Source organism: Suncus etruscus, chromosome 8 (assembly GCF_024139225.1).
Source record: "Suncus etruscus isolate mSunEtr1 chromosome 8, mSunEtr1.pri.cur, whole genome shotgun sequence".
NCBI classification, from domain to species: Eukaryota; Metazoa; Chordata; class Mammalia; order Eulipotyphla; family Soricidae; genus Suncus; species Suncus etruscus.
In genome coordinates, this window is record NC_064855.1 from 117,854,283 (window position 1) to 117,869,711 (window position 15,429).

The window sequence follows — 15,429 nt, forward strand, 5'->3', positions numbered from 1 at the left end:
TTACCTCCATGCTATCTCTCCAGCCCCTATAGGTTTATTTTCAATGAGTATCATCATAATTTTTATATTGCACTTGAAATTCATGGTAAATATTGCTGTTTCATAAGATCTCTTGATTTTTACTCTAGAAGGTAATTTCTTAATTTAAAAAAATATTTATTATTTTAGTTTTTTGGCAACACCCAGCAGCACTCAGGGGTTACTCCTGGTTCTGTGCTCAAAAACTCGCTCATGGCAGGCTTGGGGATCATATGGGATATTGGGAATTAAACCCAAATAAACTGTGTGCAAGGCAAATGCCCTACAGCTATGGTATCATTCTGACCTCATATTTTTTAATTAAAAAATTTAAAAATATTTAAAAAATTATCGGGCCGGCATAGTGATACTAGTGGTAAGGTGCCTGCCTTGCCTGCGCTAGCCTAGGACAGACCTAGGTTCGATCCCCTGGCGTCCCATATGGTCCCCCAAGCCAGGCGCGATTTCTGAGCTCATAGCAGGAGTAACCCCTGAGCATCACCAGATGTGGCCCAAAAACAAAAACAAAAAAAAATTTGGGGCCATAGAAATAGCTTGGAGGTAAGGCATTTGACTTGTATGCAGAAGGATGGTGATTCGAGTTCTGGCATCCCATATGGTCCCCTGAGCCTGCCAGGAGTGATTTCTGTTGCGTAGAAGCCAGGAGTAACCCTTGAGCGCTGCCAGGTGTTACCCAAAAACCAAAAAATTTTTTTAAAAATTAAAAACATTTAATTTAAAAATAAATTTTTGATTTATAAAGTCACACACATTGTTTCAGCACCAATCCCGTCACCAGTGTCATCCTTCCTCACCAATGTTACCAGAGTTCATCCCATGTCACCATAACAGGTCTGTTTTTAATTTTGGCTGTTAAAGCTTGGGTCTCATGATTTCATTGTTACTGATTCTGTGGCTTGGATATTTCTGTCCTTTCTTAACCCATCAATAAATTCAGGTGAATTCAGGGGTTTGGGTGAATTCAGAGATCCAGGTGAATCCCATTGGCCAATGAACCCCATTATGTCACATTTGCCTTTCTCCTCCTAGGAGTCTTTTTTAATTAAAGTCACATATTCCTATATTATGATGAATGTTGTCTCTGAAGAATGATTATATCATTCTTTAGAAGAGACTGTCGCAATGCTGCCAGATTGTAGTCAGAGCCACAGCACAAAGCCGGTCAAGTAACCTTTCAAGGAAAGTGCAATGTCAGAGACATCATATTGGAACGGTAAATATTCTTTGGCAAAGTTTTTATATCAAAACCGGGAACTTTGGGAGATGCTCGTGGGATTTTGTGCGCTCTCACATCTATTAATCCCTGCTACCTGGGGTGACTTGTCCGAGCAGAGCTGCATTTCCAAAGAGTGTGTGGGAACACCCAGGAGACCACACTTAGCTAAAGGTCAGGGAAGCAATTAATGTTCTCGCTTTTCCCGAAAGACCCACCCAGGCCCACACTCCCCTCCCCTCCCACCGTCTGAGCAGGCAAGTGAATATAGTGAAATGAAAGTTAAAGTTCACATAAAACTTATTACCAATATTATGGGGATGCTCAGAGCGCCTCCCGAATGAAATGGTGCCATGGTGGTTTCAGAAAGGAAACCACACACTACACAACATGGTAAGCAGGACAATTTAAAGGACAAACACCACACTGAACAATGTGCCTGTCCGGGAGGTAGGTGGGATGTGGGAGGGAAACTGGGAGGCACTAGGAGAGGGAATTTGGATATTTAAGATTTAGATATTTAATTTCACTCTAGAGGTGGAATTAGTGTTGGAACATTATATGCCTGGGACTCTGATGAACAGAGTAAGTCATGGCGCCATCATGAAAACAGAGTTTGTGTGGAGGATCAGATGAGCTGTTCTTGTGGATAAAGGATGGACCATCTCTTGCTATTTTGCTTTCTTGGCAATCTCTGCCCAATGTGTGGTGTTGTGGTGGAGGACTAGAGGGTCCGTGGAACATGGGGCGCAAGCTCATCTTGGAGGTAACTCCATCTGTGATGAGGACATGCCTGCTTCTGCCCTGATTCCCAGGAAGACTCTATTAGATATCAAAGTGACTGAAAGGCCCTGATGTGCTGAGGCCTCTATGGGAAGAGGGAAACTGGGAAGCTGGATTAGTGACAGTTAACCAGGTCTCTATCCTGCTGTTTACTCCCTGAGTACTAGGAAAAGTAGGGACTAGAGTTAATTGGTCAGAGTTCAGCAAACTGTGTCCCCCTCTCTGGACCATGTCTCTCCTAGGACTCCCCCTGCCTCTCTTTCTCTTGTCTCAATATAGTGGAAGGATTGAGAAGATTCTGGCAGGTCTTTTACCTTGTACCACAGAATTTAAATTCTGGACTCATAATTATTATTTTTTTTTTGCTTATTTTCCCCCATCCCTAGTGTTTTGGGATCCATTTAAAGAATAAGATATTTTAAAGAATAAAATAGTAGATTAAAGAGAAGTAATTTGTGTTAGCTTTTTAAGACATATTTACCCTCTACCAGAACAAGTCCTGGTCAAAACCTGGTCCATCAAAATGGTGAATAAAAATTGTCTCATCTACATGGTGGGTGCTAACCAGAAAACAGCATCTCCTTTCTTTCAAGGAGAAGCTAATTAAGGAACAAGAGAAAGTCCCTGTGTTCATAGGCAAAGGGTCCCATGTTTTCTCATCTATCACTCAACCTTTATCTTAGATTATTCTTCAGATAGCTATTCAAAGATTCCATCTTTATCTTTCAGTGCTAGTCTTAATTTGGCATACCACGATGATGTTACCTTTCTGCCACAGATATCTAGACTCTAGAGTTGGTAGCTACAGTTTCTTCTCCATACATGCGATTTTTTTTGTTTTTTGTTATTTAGTTTAGTTTACACCCAGCTGAGCTCAGACATTACTCCTGATTTAATGCTTAGGTTGCTCATGGCAGTGCTCAGGGCACAGTATGAAGTACCGGGGATTGAATCTTTGGTAGGCTGATTGCATGGAAGTGCTTGTTACATTGCACTATCTCTCTTGGCCCCATATTATGCTCTTTTTTTTTAAATAAGGGTCATAACCCCCAGTGGGGTTCTAGTATGGGACACCCAGGGCTACTCTCTATGATGCTCAGCCTGAGTCTGGGCCCTGAAAACTTTGGTGTTTGGCTGGTGGTTATCTAGAATCATGTTTGGTACCTTGGAATGGAACCCTCGGAGTTCCAAACATCTGTGGGGCCTGTACTCTACCCCTCTTGAATAATAAAGGGCTCCGATATTACTATTTAACCTTATGTAGTGAGGTTGAGTGCATGTTAAGATATATGAGCTACTCCTAACAAAATAACTTAAAAGTAGGAAATTATTATAAGGGTCTAGTATTTAATGGTGGTCTTTTTTGTATAAGGCAGGTAAAAAAAATATACCACTTATGTTATTGAACTAGCTATATTAACACTATGCAATCATTAGACGTAGGGTGCTAAGTTTGATCATGGTATTTTTGGAGGGAATCATACCCAGAAGTGCTCAGGGGCTATTCCTGGCTTTGTGCTCAGAGATTACTCCTGGAAGATTGAAGGACCATATGGGATAGTTGGGAATCAAATTTAGGTGTGATATGTGCAAGACAAATGCCATGCTCCTGTACTACCACTCCAGTAAGATTCTTTATTAAAAATAGACATTTATACTATTTTATATTTTATTTTTATTATAATATATTTTATTTTACAGAAGTTGGAGGCCCCTGAGGTTCCAACCCTGGTACCACATGGTCTAGAGTACCACCAGCCATATACTTATCTTTCTCTTATTCCAGAAGTCCACAAACTTATTTGTTCCACCAGCCCCTTTTCAGGACAAAATCACTTAGTGTCCCCACTGGGCATTCAAATAGACAGACTTACTCACTCCCCCCACTTCCTGCATGCTTGCATGCTTCAGTATGTCCTGGGGTTCAATAGTATCCAAGTGCCCATTTTGAAAACACTCTTCTATGCAACTTGGGGGGTGACTTCTGAAGGGTCTCTAAAGGGGCAACAACCTGTGCTGCTTTGAAGAAATTCCCACTTGATTCACACAGCATTGCTGGAATAAAGGTGAGTGATCCCATTTAGTCAGAATCACAAAGATGTTTTGGGGAGAATCCAGACTAGCTTAGAACCTGGGTTGTTTTTCTGTAGCTTTTCTTGCTGCCTAAGCTATTTAGAGTTTAGTTTTAGTCTAAATGTTGCCTTTCCACCAGGTTCTTTTTTCTCTCTCTCTTTTTTCTTTTCTCTTTTTAAGGCCTTAGGGAGAGGAACCTAACCATGAAATCTCTCTCTTCTCCTTGCAGGAAACAGAGAAGATCATGAAGACAAGGAAGTGGTGGCAGAGATCATGGCCAGGTGTTTTGTGCCTACGCGGATAACCACCACCTCGTGGGAGGGATTTTACTTTGTTGGGCAAGAGATTCGGATAACAGAAGCCATGGATTGCTTCGGGGCCGTGGTTTGGCCATCGGTATAATTTCAGATCAAATTGGTTGCATTTTAGTTCTGTTTCTGTTCTTTGAAAAAATGGGAGATGTGGTCAGGAGGGATAGAACAGCAGATTGGTCATTTGCCTTGTACAAAGTCAACTTGGGTTTGATTCTTTGCATCACAGGGGCTCCCCGATCCTTGTCAGGTTCCTGAGCACAGAACCAGAATAATCCCTGATAGCTGTAGGGTGTGGTCCCCAAGGCAAAATGTGAAAAAAATATGCAAGGTGCTATTTGCAAGAATAAAGTCAGTTTCACAGTTTCACTTGGTGACCACTTAGTATGAAAATGCTTCTGCCAGTGAATTCTGTGTCTGGCTATATGAAAACTTTGAGAGAATCTTGTTATGCGGGGTTGGAGTGATAGCACAACAGTAGGGTTTTTTCCTTGTACCTGGCTCACCTTGGCATTCCGTATAGTCACCCAAGCCTGCCAGGAACAATTACTGAGTGCAGAGCCAGAAGTAACCCCTGAGCATTGCTGGGTGTGGCCTTCCCCCCCCCAAAAAAAAACTCCCCAAAAGAATCTTGCTATATCCTCAGATGTTATATATTTTTTTTAATAACTGAAGGGTTAGACTAGCTATTTTCTTGTATTTACTTTTTTTTTTGTTTGTTTGGGGGTACATACCCAGCAGTGATCAGGAGTTACTCCTGGCTCTATGTTCAGGAATTATTCCTGGTAGACTCTGGAGATTATATGGGATGCTGGGATTGAACCAGGTTTGGCCTCGTGTAAGGCAAATGCTCTACCTGCTGTACTATCACTCCAGTCCACTTTTATTTTCTGTTTAGCTGACACCACTTAAAGTGAACAAAATTTTGGATCTATCGGAGGATGCTCTTCTGATTTTTTTTTATAGTGACAGGTATATACAAACAATTTACACACTCAGGCATACAAGCATAACATGGGATTATAGGGGAGAATTTTTCTCATGGTGTCTTTATTTTACTTCCCATCATTCGTTGCCAAACATAACTTGGTTTCATTTACTTATTTATTCTTTATTTTCATAGGCCCTTGTGTTGTGCCATTTTCTGGAGACAAACATAAAGCAGTATAATTTGGTAGACAAACGTGTCATTGAGATTGGAGCTGGGACAGGGCTCGTGTCCATTGTGGCGAGTTTATTGGGTAAGTGGGTGTTTTTTTTATTTAATTTTTACTATTTTATTATTTATTTTTTATTATCTAGGTTCCCAGATTTTTTTTGGATGAGACAGCATTAGTCTCTGCTACCAGTTTACAATGATCTGGGATTGTTTTCAGCATCTTCATCATCAGACTAGATTCATCAGTGTCTCTGTCCATCTCAGAGTCATCTTCCTGCTTCCTCTCTGCATCTTCTGGGACATTGTGTGCTCCTTACTCTCTCGGAGTGGGACATCACTGTGTGTTCTAACAGGGAGGGACTCTCAGCAACTGTTAATAGGGTGGTCAGAAGACGGGGTGAGCTCCAAGGCCCAGGGTGACTCCTACTGCCCTCTCTGATCTTTCAAACATACTTTATTTATTTATTTATTTGGGGTGCCACACCCAATGGTGCTTAGGGGCTACTCTTAGATCTGCACTAAGAAATCGCCCCTGCCTTGGGAACCATATGGGATGCTGAGGATCGAACCTGTGTCCGTCCTGGGTCAGCCACATGCAAGGCAAGCGCCCTACTGCTATGCTACAACTCTAGCCCCTCAAACGTACTTAAAATATATATATTTTTTCATTTCTGGGCCACACCTGCTAGTGCTCAGGGGTAACTCCTGGATTTGTGCTCAGAAATGATTCCTAGTAGGCTCTGTGGACCATATGGGATACCAGGAATCACACCCTGGTCAGCCACGTAAAAGGCAAACACCCTCCCTGCTGTGCTTAGCTCTAGTCCCTCAAATGTACTTTTAATTCAATGGACTAACCTCAGGAACTTGTCTTCCTTCTGGGGTTTAAGTCTTCTGCTTTTCTGGAAAAGTGCCTGTTGGGTTAGAGAAAGGAACATTTTAAGTCCTGAGGATACCACAGTTGCCTTTACTAAGTTTACGTGCTGGTCCTTAAATTCATTTTCTGGGTTCATTTCTGTTCCCCTTTGATGATCCTTTGCTCTGTTTCCAATTCTTTTCTTTCCCAACGAGGTGTCTGATGGGGTCTCCCTCTGCCTGAGCCTGCTTCACTCAGTCTCTTTTGCCTCCTGCTTTCTGTTTCATCGTCTTATTCTCTAGCTGTCTCCTCGATGCTCCTCCCTCACCTGCCTACCTTGACTTCCTGGGTTTTGAGAAGAGCACACCTGTCGCTCTAAAATCTTGAGGAAAAGTCGACAATTAGAAATTTGCAACTTGCTAAACATGGTGGAAATAGAGGACTCTAGAAAAGCTAGATATTAAATATTAAAACCATTGGGGACGGAGCTATAGTACAGCGGGTAGGGCATTTGCTTTGCGCGTGGTCGATCTGAGTTCAATCCCCAGTATCCCATATGGTCCCCCAAGCCAGACATGATTTCTGAGTGCAGAGCCAGGAGTAATACCATGAGTGTCACCGGATGTGGCCCCAAACCAAAAACAAACAAAAAAACAATAACCCAAATAACACCAATATTAAAACAATATTTTTTAGGAGGGAGAGGTGGGGTTCTGTCTAGATGTTATTTTCTAAAGTGAGCATTTTCTTTTACTTTTTCTAAAAATTACTTTATTTAAACACCACGGTTACAAAGTTACTCATAATATAGTGCTATTTAATCCCACAGTTACAAAGTTGTTCATGATCCAGTTTCTATCACACAATTATAACCCCCTTCATCCATGCACATTTTCCATCAGTGTCCCCAGTTTTCCTCCCCACTGCCCTACCCACCCCCTACCTGCCTCTGGGGCAGACTCTCTCTCTCTCTCTCTCTCTCTCTCTCTCCTGTTTAGACATTGTAGATATTAGATTGCAATATTATTACTGAAGGACTATAATGCTCATCCCTCTATCTCCTTTCAGCAACCAGTTCTTGTCCAGAGTTATCAGTTCCAGTTCTCATGATCACATTGATCCCTTCCTTACCCTAATTGCATTCCCCTGATCTTTGTGGCAAGCTTCCTCCCATGGATCAGTCCTCCTGGCCCTCATCTCTATTGTCTCTGGATATTATTATCATACTATCTTTATTTTTATATCCCCCAAATTAGAGTGATTGTTCTATATCTCCCCTTCTCCCTCTGACTCATTTCACTCAGCATAGTTGCCTCCATGTCTATCCATGTATAGGCACATTTCATAAGTTAATTTTTCCTAACAGCTGCATAGTATTCCACTGTGTAGATGTACCACAGTTTCTTTATCCACTCCTCTGTTCTCGGCATTTGGGTTGTTTCCAGATTCTGGATATTGTAAACAGTTCTAGCATTTTCTTTAGTGTCCTTGGTTTAAAAGGTATTAGCAGAATTCTCCCCAAAGGCTTTCAATTCTGGCAAGGGCAGAATTTGTGCCTCGTGAGATCATTCATCTCAACCCAATGAATAAGTCCTTTCAGTCTGCTCTGAAAAACTTGACTCAAGTATCCAAAGCTGGAATCTTGTTTTGGTCAGTCATCTATACATGGGGGTGTTTTCCTCTCTTGTTGTATTGAACTTAAATGCAGTAGCCAGACAGTTCTCATTCACTCAGGGATAGGGGTAGGAGGGTGTTTCCTTATCCTGTAATTATTGCAGATCTTTGCAGTGAGTCACAACTACATTGGACCTGCAGGGAGAAGACTTCCCATCCTGCAACTCTGTCATGATTTGCATATGTCTCTCCCACGGGAATATCACTTATAAACTGCCATAGTTCCAGAAGCAAGACTCCTGACTTCTTCATCTATGCACTCTGTCCTGTCTCCTTCATTATGATCATTCTTTTATTTTTATTTTTGGCTTGGGGCCACACTGTCTGGTGCTTAGGGCTTCCTCCTGGCTCCGTGCTCAGGGATTACCCCTGGTTGGGGTTCAGGGTCCCAAATGTAGTAATGAGGATTGGATCCAGGTATGGTATGTGCAAGGCAAGCTAACTATGCTATCTTTTAATCACTCTTTTAATACTTGGGTAATATAAATATTATTGTATAAAAGACTTATAATGAGGTCCAAAATAAAACATGGGCATAAAAACACTTTTATAATATTTATTTTTATTTTCTTCTGGGAACTGGACATTCTATGCAGGATCTTTAAAATTTTTTTTTATTGTTTTGTTTTGGAGACAGTCACACACCATGTAATTCTGGAGATCAAACTCTGGACTCAAACCTGAGGCTTCCTTAGGTAGAACATTCCAGCTCTCTGTGCTATTTCCCTGGCCCTAAACTACTTCTTTACTAAGACATTTTATTTTCTCTAGCTGGGGATCCCAGGTGCAGGAATTGCCTGAATTGTCCTGCATATGCAGAATTGTGGAGACACTAGGGGACTTTTTTTTTGATCTTGAAGATAATTTATTATCATTATTTTGTCAGCAAGCCAAGTAAAGGCTCCAGTTTTATTAAGTCAAGCAAGTATAGCTTCTAGAAGAGGAAACAATGATTGAACCAAGACATTCCCATCACTTAAAGTCCGTTTCTGCACCGTGTGTGTGCAATATGCTGCTAGCACCCTGTTGGCTCATATGGACACATGCGACACCAGGGGATTTTTGCATTCAGTTTCTCTTGTTTGTCTCGAAAACTTTCTTGGCCTCAGAGTCTTTCTTCCTTGAGGATTCCAAAATCAGAGTCCTCAAAATCCCCTTATCACGTGTGGGGGGCTCTGAGTTTGAGCTCTCAGCCTTGGTCTCAGGGCAGATGCTTTAAAACAATGAATCTATCTCTGGGTCCAAGAAGGTCAATATGTGATGCTCATGTTCCTTATCACCTGGAAGCTTTCAGGAAACTACTCCTTTATTTTTCACCAGTGACTGAGGATTGTTTCAAGAATATCCCAGGAAATTAGAAATTATCTTTCTTCATAATTTTTTTACTTTCCTATTGTAGGTAAATTAAAAACAATAAAAACTACAAAATAAAGCATAAAATACCCCGGAGAACTGAAAAGCAAAAGCAATGGGAAGGGGGAGCTAAAGGGAACTGTAATTAAATTTTTTGCCTTTGCATTAAAACATGATTTAATTTATTTGGAGGCCTCCTAAGCAGTACTCAGGGACGGGGCACTGTTTCTGGTCATTTGGCCAAACAGGATGAATGATGAGATGTAGCTTGGTGCTCAGGGCTTACTCTTGTCTCTGTGCTCAGAAATCACTCCTGGCAGTGCTTGAGGATCATATGGGATGCCAGGAATCCAACCCAGGTCTGTTGCATGCAAGGCAAAAACCTTTCCCACTCTGCTATCACTCTGCTCCTCTACATCCTTTTGAAAGGGATCTCCTGACTTCTTTTTTTAGTCAGCAGTTGAGTTCACTGCAAGGTGTTCTTTGACATGAAACTTGACAGTGATCCCTTCTCTCACGGGGATGACTTTTCACAGGTGCCCAGGTGACTGCCACTGACTTACCGGAACTACTTGGAAACCTGCAGTATAATATTTCCCGAAACACTAAATTGAAGTGTAAGCACTCGCCACAGGTGAAGGAACTCTCTTGGGGCATAGCGCTAGAGGAGAACTTCCCCAAGTCTTCCAGCAGGTTCGACTACATCCTGGCGGCCGACGTGGTCTATGCTCATCCTTTCCTGGACGAGCTACTCCTCACCTTTGAGCATCTGTGCAGGGACAAGACCGTCATCCTCTGGGCCATGAGGTTCAGGCTGGAGAAAGACGACGCATTTGTGGATAGATTTAAGGAGGTGTTTGAGCTTGAGGAAATTTCCAGTTTCCCTACTCTGAGTATTAAGTTGTATAAAGCTGTGAAGAAGAGTCGGAGGAATGTACGATACTCTCACAGAAGCTTTTAAAAAGTGAAGGAACTTTTAGCTGCTTAGAAAATGACCCTGGATAAGTGGACGGAGCATTTGATTTTCCTATAAAGACACACATGAGTACACACGCATGACACAGATGCGCCTCATTTTCCCACAAAACCTTTCCTGGATCTTGCTTGCACACAGATCTGGAGCTGGCAGAATTTTGCAGTGTGGTTCTGGAGTTGCTGACATGTCAGTGGTTTCATCCCTCAATGCACCATTGGTGGTGGTTGTCATCTTAATCAGTGATGGAGCAGTTGTGATTTTGAATGTGGACCTGGAGAATGAAGATTGCTGCTGATGATATATCTAAAGTGGACAATCCTATTGTCTTGTACTTTGGGACTACAGATGCTTTCTTTAGACAAAATCAGGCTGTTGAGAGATGTGTGACTGGGAGAATGCAGAAAGTGATGATGTCAGGGTATTGCCAGGGTTTTCATTAGTGTTGGTTTGAAGGAGTCGATGGTCTCTGCTGGGCTGTCTGGCTCTTCAGTGCAGACAGAGTGAGTTGGAAGGCTTGAGGATTTGAGCATGTGGATAAAGGCATTCTGGTGAGTACAATGGGAAAGTGAATGGAAGCTCAATAAAAACCTATTGAGGTTTTGGAATGGCCGTCATTTTCTTTTCTTTTAGTCTAGTATGATAATTCTGCATGATGGAAACAGAAATAAATAGGGAAATATTGGAAATAAAGAGACACTTGAAAAGATTTAGGTCTCTAATTGCACACCACTAGATATGTGGCTGGTTTTAATGATGCATGCACTTCTGATGAGTGTGTATATATATACATATATGTTTACACATATAAAATGTGTAAAAATGGGTACTCTATACTCATATAGATGGATACACATATAGATGAATATTCTATACTCATATAGGTGGATACACATATATATGGATACTCTATACTCAAATAGATGGATGATAGATTTATAGGTGGATGGATGAAGAGATATCCTATCTGAAATCTCTTTCCACTTGGGCTGTAGAGGTTAGGATAAAATTTGAAGTAATTAAAGTCAATGCAAGGAGAGGGGAAAACTGTTTTTGTTTTTGAGACATGGAAGGAAACTGTGTTGGAGGGTTTTATATCTTCAATGTCCCCACTAATGACTGTTTTATAGGCTGATTCTGACTCTCCTCAGAGTATCTCTTTCAGATTTGTAGGGAGTTCTTAGCCCATTCAGGATTGAGTATAGCTGAATTGATCATATCTTCAGCCCCTCATCTATAAATTATGTAAATATATATGTGTATAAACTATAAAGAATGTCAACTGATGTCCAGTGGAGTTTTTTGATGCTAGTAGACCCTATAGAATTTTAGATTCTATTGGATTATAGAAACATCTCTCAATAATTGCCAAAGTGTGTTCTTCACCACCACAATGACTTTATGAATTCATAAATGCAAAGTACATTTCACTCCCTGAATAGTAAAAACAATTCTGAAGAATAAATGATAATAGGAGCTATTGCTTTCCCTGACTTTAAACTATACTACAAAGCTACCATAAAAAAGCATGGTACTAATATCAAAACAGACTCTCAGATAAGTGGAATAGTATTGAAAACCCTAAAGTAAACTAATTTTACAGAAAAGTAGTGAAAGAGCATAAGGTAGAGGGAGGGAAGCCCTTTCAATAAATGGTAACAAGAAAATCAATTAGCCACATGTAGAAACATGAAGCTCAGAGGCCTCAGATCAGAGACAGATACAAATTCAAAATGGGTCCAAGACCTCACTTTGGCATGAAAGACAAAAAAATGTCAAGGAAAACCTGGGGAGAATTCTCCTTAATCTTGACTTCAGAGTTGGCTTCCAAGTCCAACTCTGTTGGTAAGGAAAGCAAAGATAAAGAAATGAAATTATATCAAATTAAAATGTTCCTGTGCTAAAAGAGAAATTATGATTATGATATAAAATTATGTACTGAATATAATAAATTTTATATAAAATTAATTTGACAAAGGCTCATATATATATATGTATACACACATATCTGCAAAACACTAGTAAAAACTAGCAACAAACAACCCAACAAAAATAAGAAGAGGAGATAAACAGATATATCTCAAAAGAAGATACACAGATGGCTAATAGGCATATGAACAATCATCACAGATTTTTTTTGAGGAAATACAAATAGACATGACAATGAGAAATAACTTTATACAACTGATGTATACAAGAAGCCTAAAAAGAATCACTTCTGGTAGAGATATGGAGAAAAAAGAACCCTTTGCATCTGTGGTGAGGATGTTATCTGGTCCAGCTTTTATGAAAAGCATAATGGAGATTTCTCAGAAAATTAATAATAGAGCTGTATTTAATAGTTACATTCTTTGGCATCTATTCCAAGGACACACAAACACACACACAAAACCCACTAGTTTAAAAAGATATATGATACCTATGTTCATTGTAAAACTAGTTACAGCAACAAATATCTGGAAACATCCCGAGTACCCAACAACAAAGTGAGCAAAAGAAAATACAGTCTGTATTTATGACAGAATTCTATGCAACTATAAAAAGAAAACATTTCCCATTTTTCTCACACTATGGGTTGAACTAGAGGGAGTCATGCTAAGGTAAATTAGTTAGGAAAAGGCCAGATACCTGATGATCATACTCATAGGTGATCTTGAAGAAATAAAGCAAATGAAAGGCTGATGAATGGAGCCAGGAGCATGTGAAGAGAAATGAATTTACCATGTGTAGATGTTGAGTGGGGAGAGACAGTGGGAAAGAAAGGAGCTAGCAACTGGGTGGAGAAATAATGGCACTTGATGATGGGTCTGGTATACCCAGACTGGTATAGTTGTATACAACTATATAATGGATGTGAACACAATTGTAACCCATGTTACACAATACAAAACACACAGTTCGGGGCCGGAGCAGTGGTGTAAGGTGTAAGGTGTCTGCCTTGCACATGCTAGCCTAGGACGGACCTCAGTTCTATCCCCCGGCATCCCATATGGTCCCCCAAGCCAGGAGCGATTTCTGAGTGCAGAGCCAGGAGTAACGCTGAGTATCACTGGATGTGGGCCAAAAACCAAACCAAACCAAACCAAACAACCCCCCCCCCCCCCACAGTTTTTTTTCCATCTCTAAACAAGTGAAATCATTGCCTCTGGATGAAATCTATCTAGACCCAGAATGCTAAAGACATACACAAGGAAAACGAGGATTACACTGTTAATTTTCTTTTTCTCTTATTTTCTGCAGTAACGAGGTGGCCAGGACCAGCTCCTTTGATATAAAGCTGCAAGGATGGACAGGATTGTACATGTGTCTGTTGCTGTGGCACATGTGCCAAGCAAAGGTCAAAACTCATTGAGAAACATAATGGGAGAAATGGAGAAGGAGATGGAAACCAGGGGAGAGTGGTATGGGAGTAGGGAGTGAAGGGCCAGTCATATGTGGGTAAGAGAAGCTGAATGGGATCTAGAGGGGGTGGGGTCTTGACTGGGTTTTGGGGAATCAGTCTTAGAGGTGGAATTGGGGTTGTAGGTAATTTATTGGGGAGGAACAATGGGATTAGATAATGGAAAATAATAAAAGAGTGGCAGGAAGGAAGATGGAAGTGGAGGTTGAGTGATGAGGTTGACCTTTGTCAGAAGATGCCACTTGGTGTGGCCTTGTCGAGTTTGCCCAGGTTGGGTGACACTGCTGGGTTTTGGCCAGGCCATAAAGCTTGGTTGTCAAGGTGCTCATCTTTTGAGTTCAAGAAAGTCACTCTCCTTGGCTTAGGCATTCATAGTTGAAGACCAGCAGCATAGCTCATTGGGGAGGAGACTCGGGGCCACGGCACTGTGAACCAACTACCTTCCAGGCCAAGGAAGAACCATGGCTTTTCATTGTGGAATAGGAGTTGCTTAGGAGGAGAGGAGAGTGATGATAGCTTTTTCAGGAAGGACCATGTTTTAATTGACTGGAGCAATAGCACAGTGGCAGGGCATTTGCCTTGCAACACAGCCAACCCTGGATGGACCCAGGTTCGATCCCTGGTATCCCATAAGGTCACATATGGTCTGAATAATTTCTGAGTGCAGATCCAGGAGTAACTCCTGAGCACTAATGGGTGTGGCACCCTCCAAAAAAAGAAGGATCATGTTTTGAAGGCAGGAAGTAGGATGGGGTCAAGGGACCAGCTAGAAGACTAGACAGTTGTCCCTGCAGAAATGGATGTCAGCCTTTACAGGGTGATGCACCCCAAATGTGTGTGGGAGCCAAAGGACCTTTCTGCAATACTGAACTTTAGTGTGTGGACAGACTTTGACCTTAAATTCTGATGTAAGGGACTTCCATTGAGTCACCTGCTTAGACAAGGCTCGTAAAATTGGAGAACGTGAATGAGTACACTAATAACAATTGAGCCTTGACACGTTGCCTACATTAAGAGATTAAAAAAGAATAATGGTTGGAATATACCAATGTGTATCTAAAGCCATCTAATGTTCAGAAGCAAATGAAGTAACAGAATGGTCTACTAGCAACAAGAGCTTACTAAACCTTCCGACAGTGATTTAATGACCTCATTGGAGACATAATAATTTTCACATATTTGCTTATCACTGTACTTTTTTTCTCTTTCTTCTTTTTTTCTTTAATAGATAATTTTGCTCCCACTTATCTGGAAACAAATGTATCATGATCAACTATGCCTTATATGTGATACTCTTTAAATAAAGTAAATTTAAAAATGTTTATCTGGGGACGGAGGGTAATACAATTGGAGGTACTGCAGTAGCCCAAAGACAAAACCCCCAAAATATGTATATTATGAGATTTCCCCCAAGGTTCCCCTCTCCCATTTGAATCCATATGTAAATAATCCCGACAGGCCAAGTGGTTAGGTGCTTTGCTACCATACTAACCCTTGCTCGTGGGAAGGTGGGGGCATCCCCATGACACAAAAGTGTGGGCTCAAGATGACTTGGTTGACATCACAGAATCATGAGGCAAGGCCAGATGAAGCCT

General features: G+C 41.1%; 1 protein-coding gene across 1 annotated transcript; it reads left to right on the forward strand.

Annotated features, from left to right (window-relative positions):
• Window positions 1-1,227: 1,227 nt before the first annotated feature.
• On the forward strand, window positions 1,228-10,495 carry LOC126016016 (protein-lysine methyltransferase METTL21E-like). The gene is made up of 4 exons (XM_049778528.1): window positions 1,228-1,426; window positions 4,338-4,504; window positions 5,543-5,660; window positions 9,998-10,495. Exons 1-4 carry the CDS (start codon window positions 1,228-1,230, stop codon window positions 10,420-10,422), a joined length of 909 nt encoding a protein of 302 aa, XP_049634485.1. The 3' UTR covers window positions 10,423-10,495.
• Window positions 10,496-15,429: the final 4,934 nt, after the last annotated feature.

Excerpts from the sequence above, each read along its gene's own strand:
- LOC126016016 (XM_049778528.1), top strand. The coding sequence starts at position 1,228 with ATGTCAGAGACATCATATTGGAACGGTAAATATTCTTTGGCAAAGTTT. Across the intron at positions 1,427-4,337 it reads GAGACCACACTTAGCTAAAG|GAAACAGAGAAGATCATGAA; the intron begins GTCAGGGAAGCA and ends TTCTCCTTGCAG. Across the intron at positions 5,661-9,997 it reads CATTGTGGCGAGTTTATTGG|GTGCCCAGGTGACTGCCACT; the intron begins GTAAGTGGGTGT and ends GACTTTTCACAG.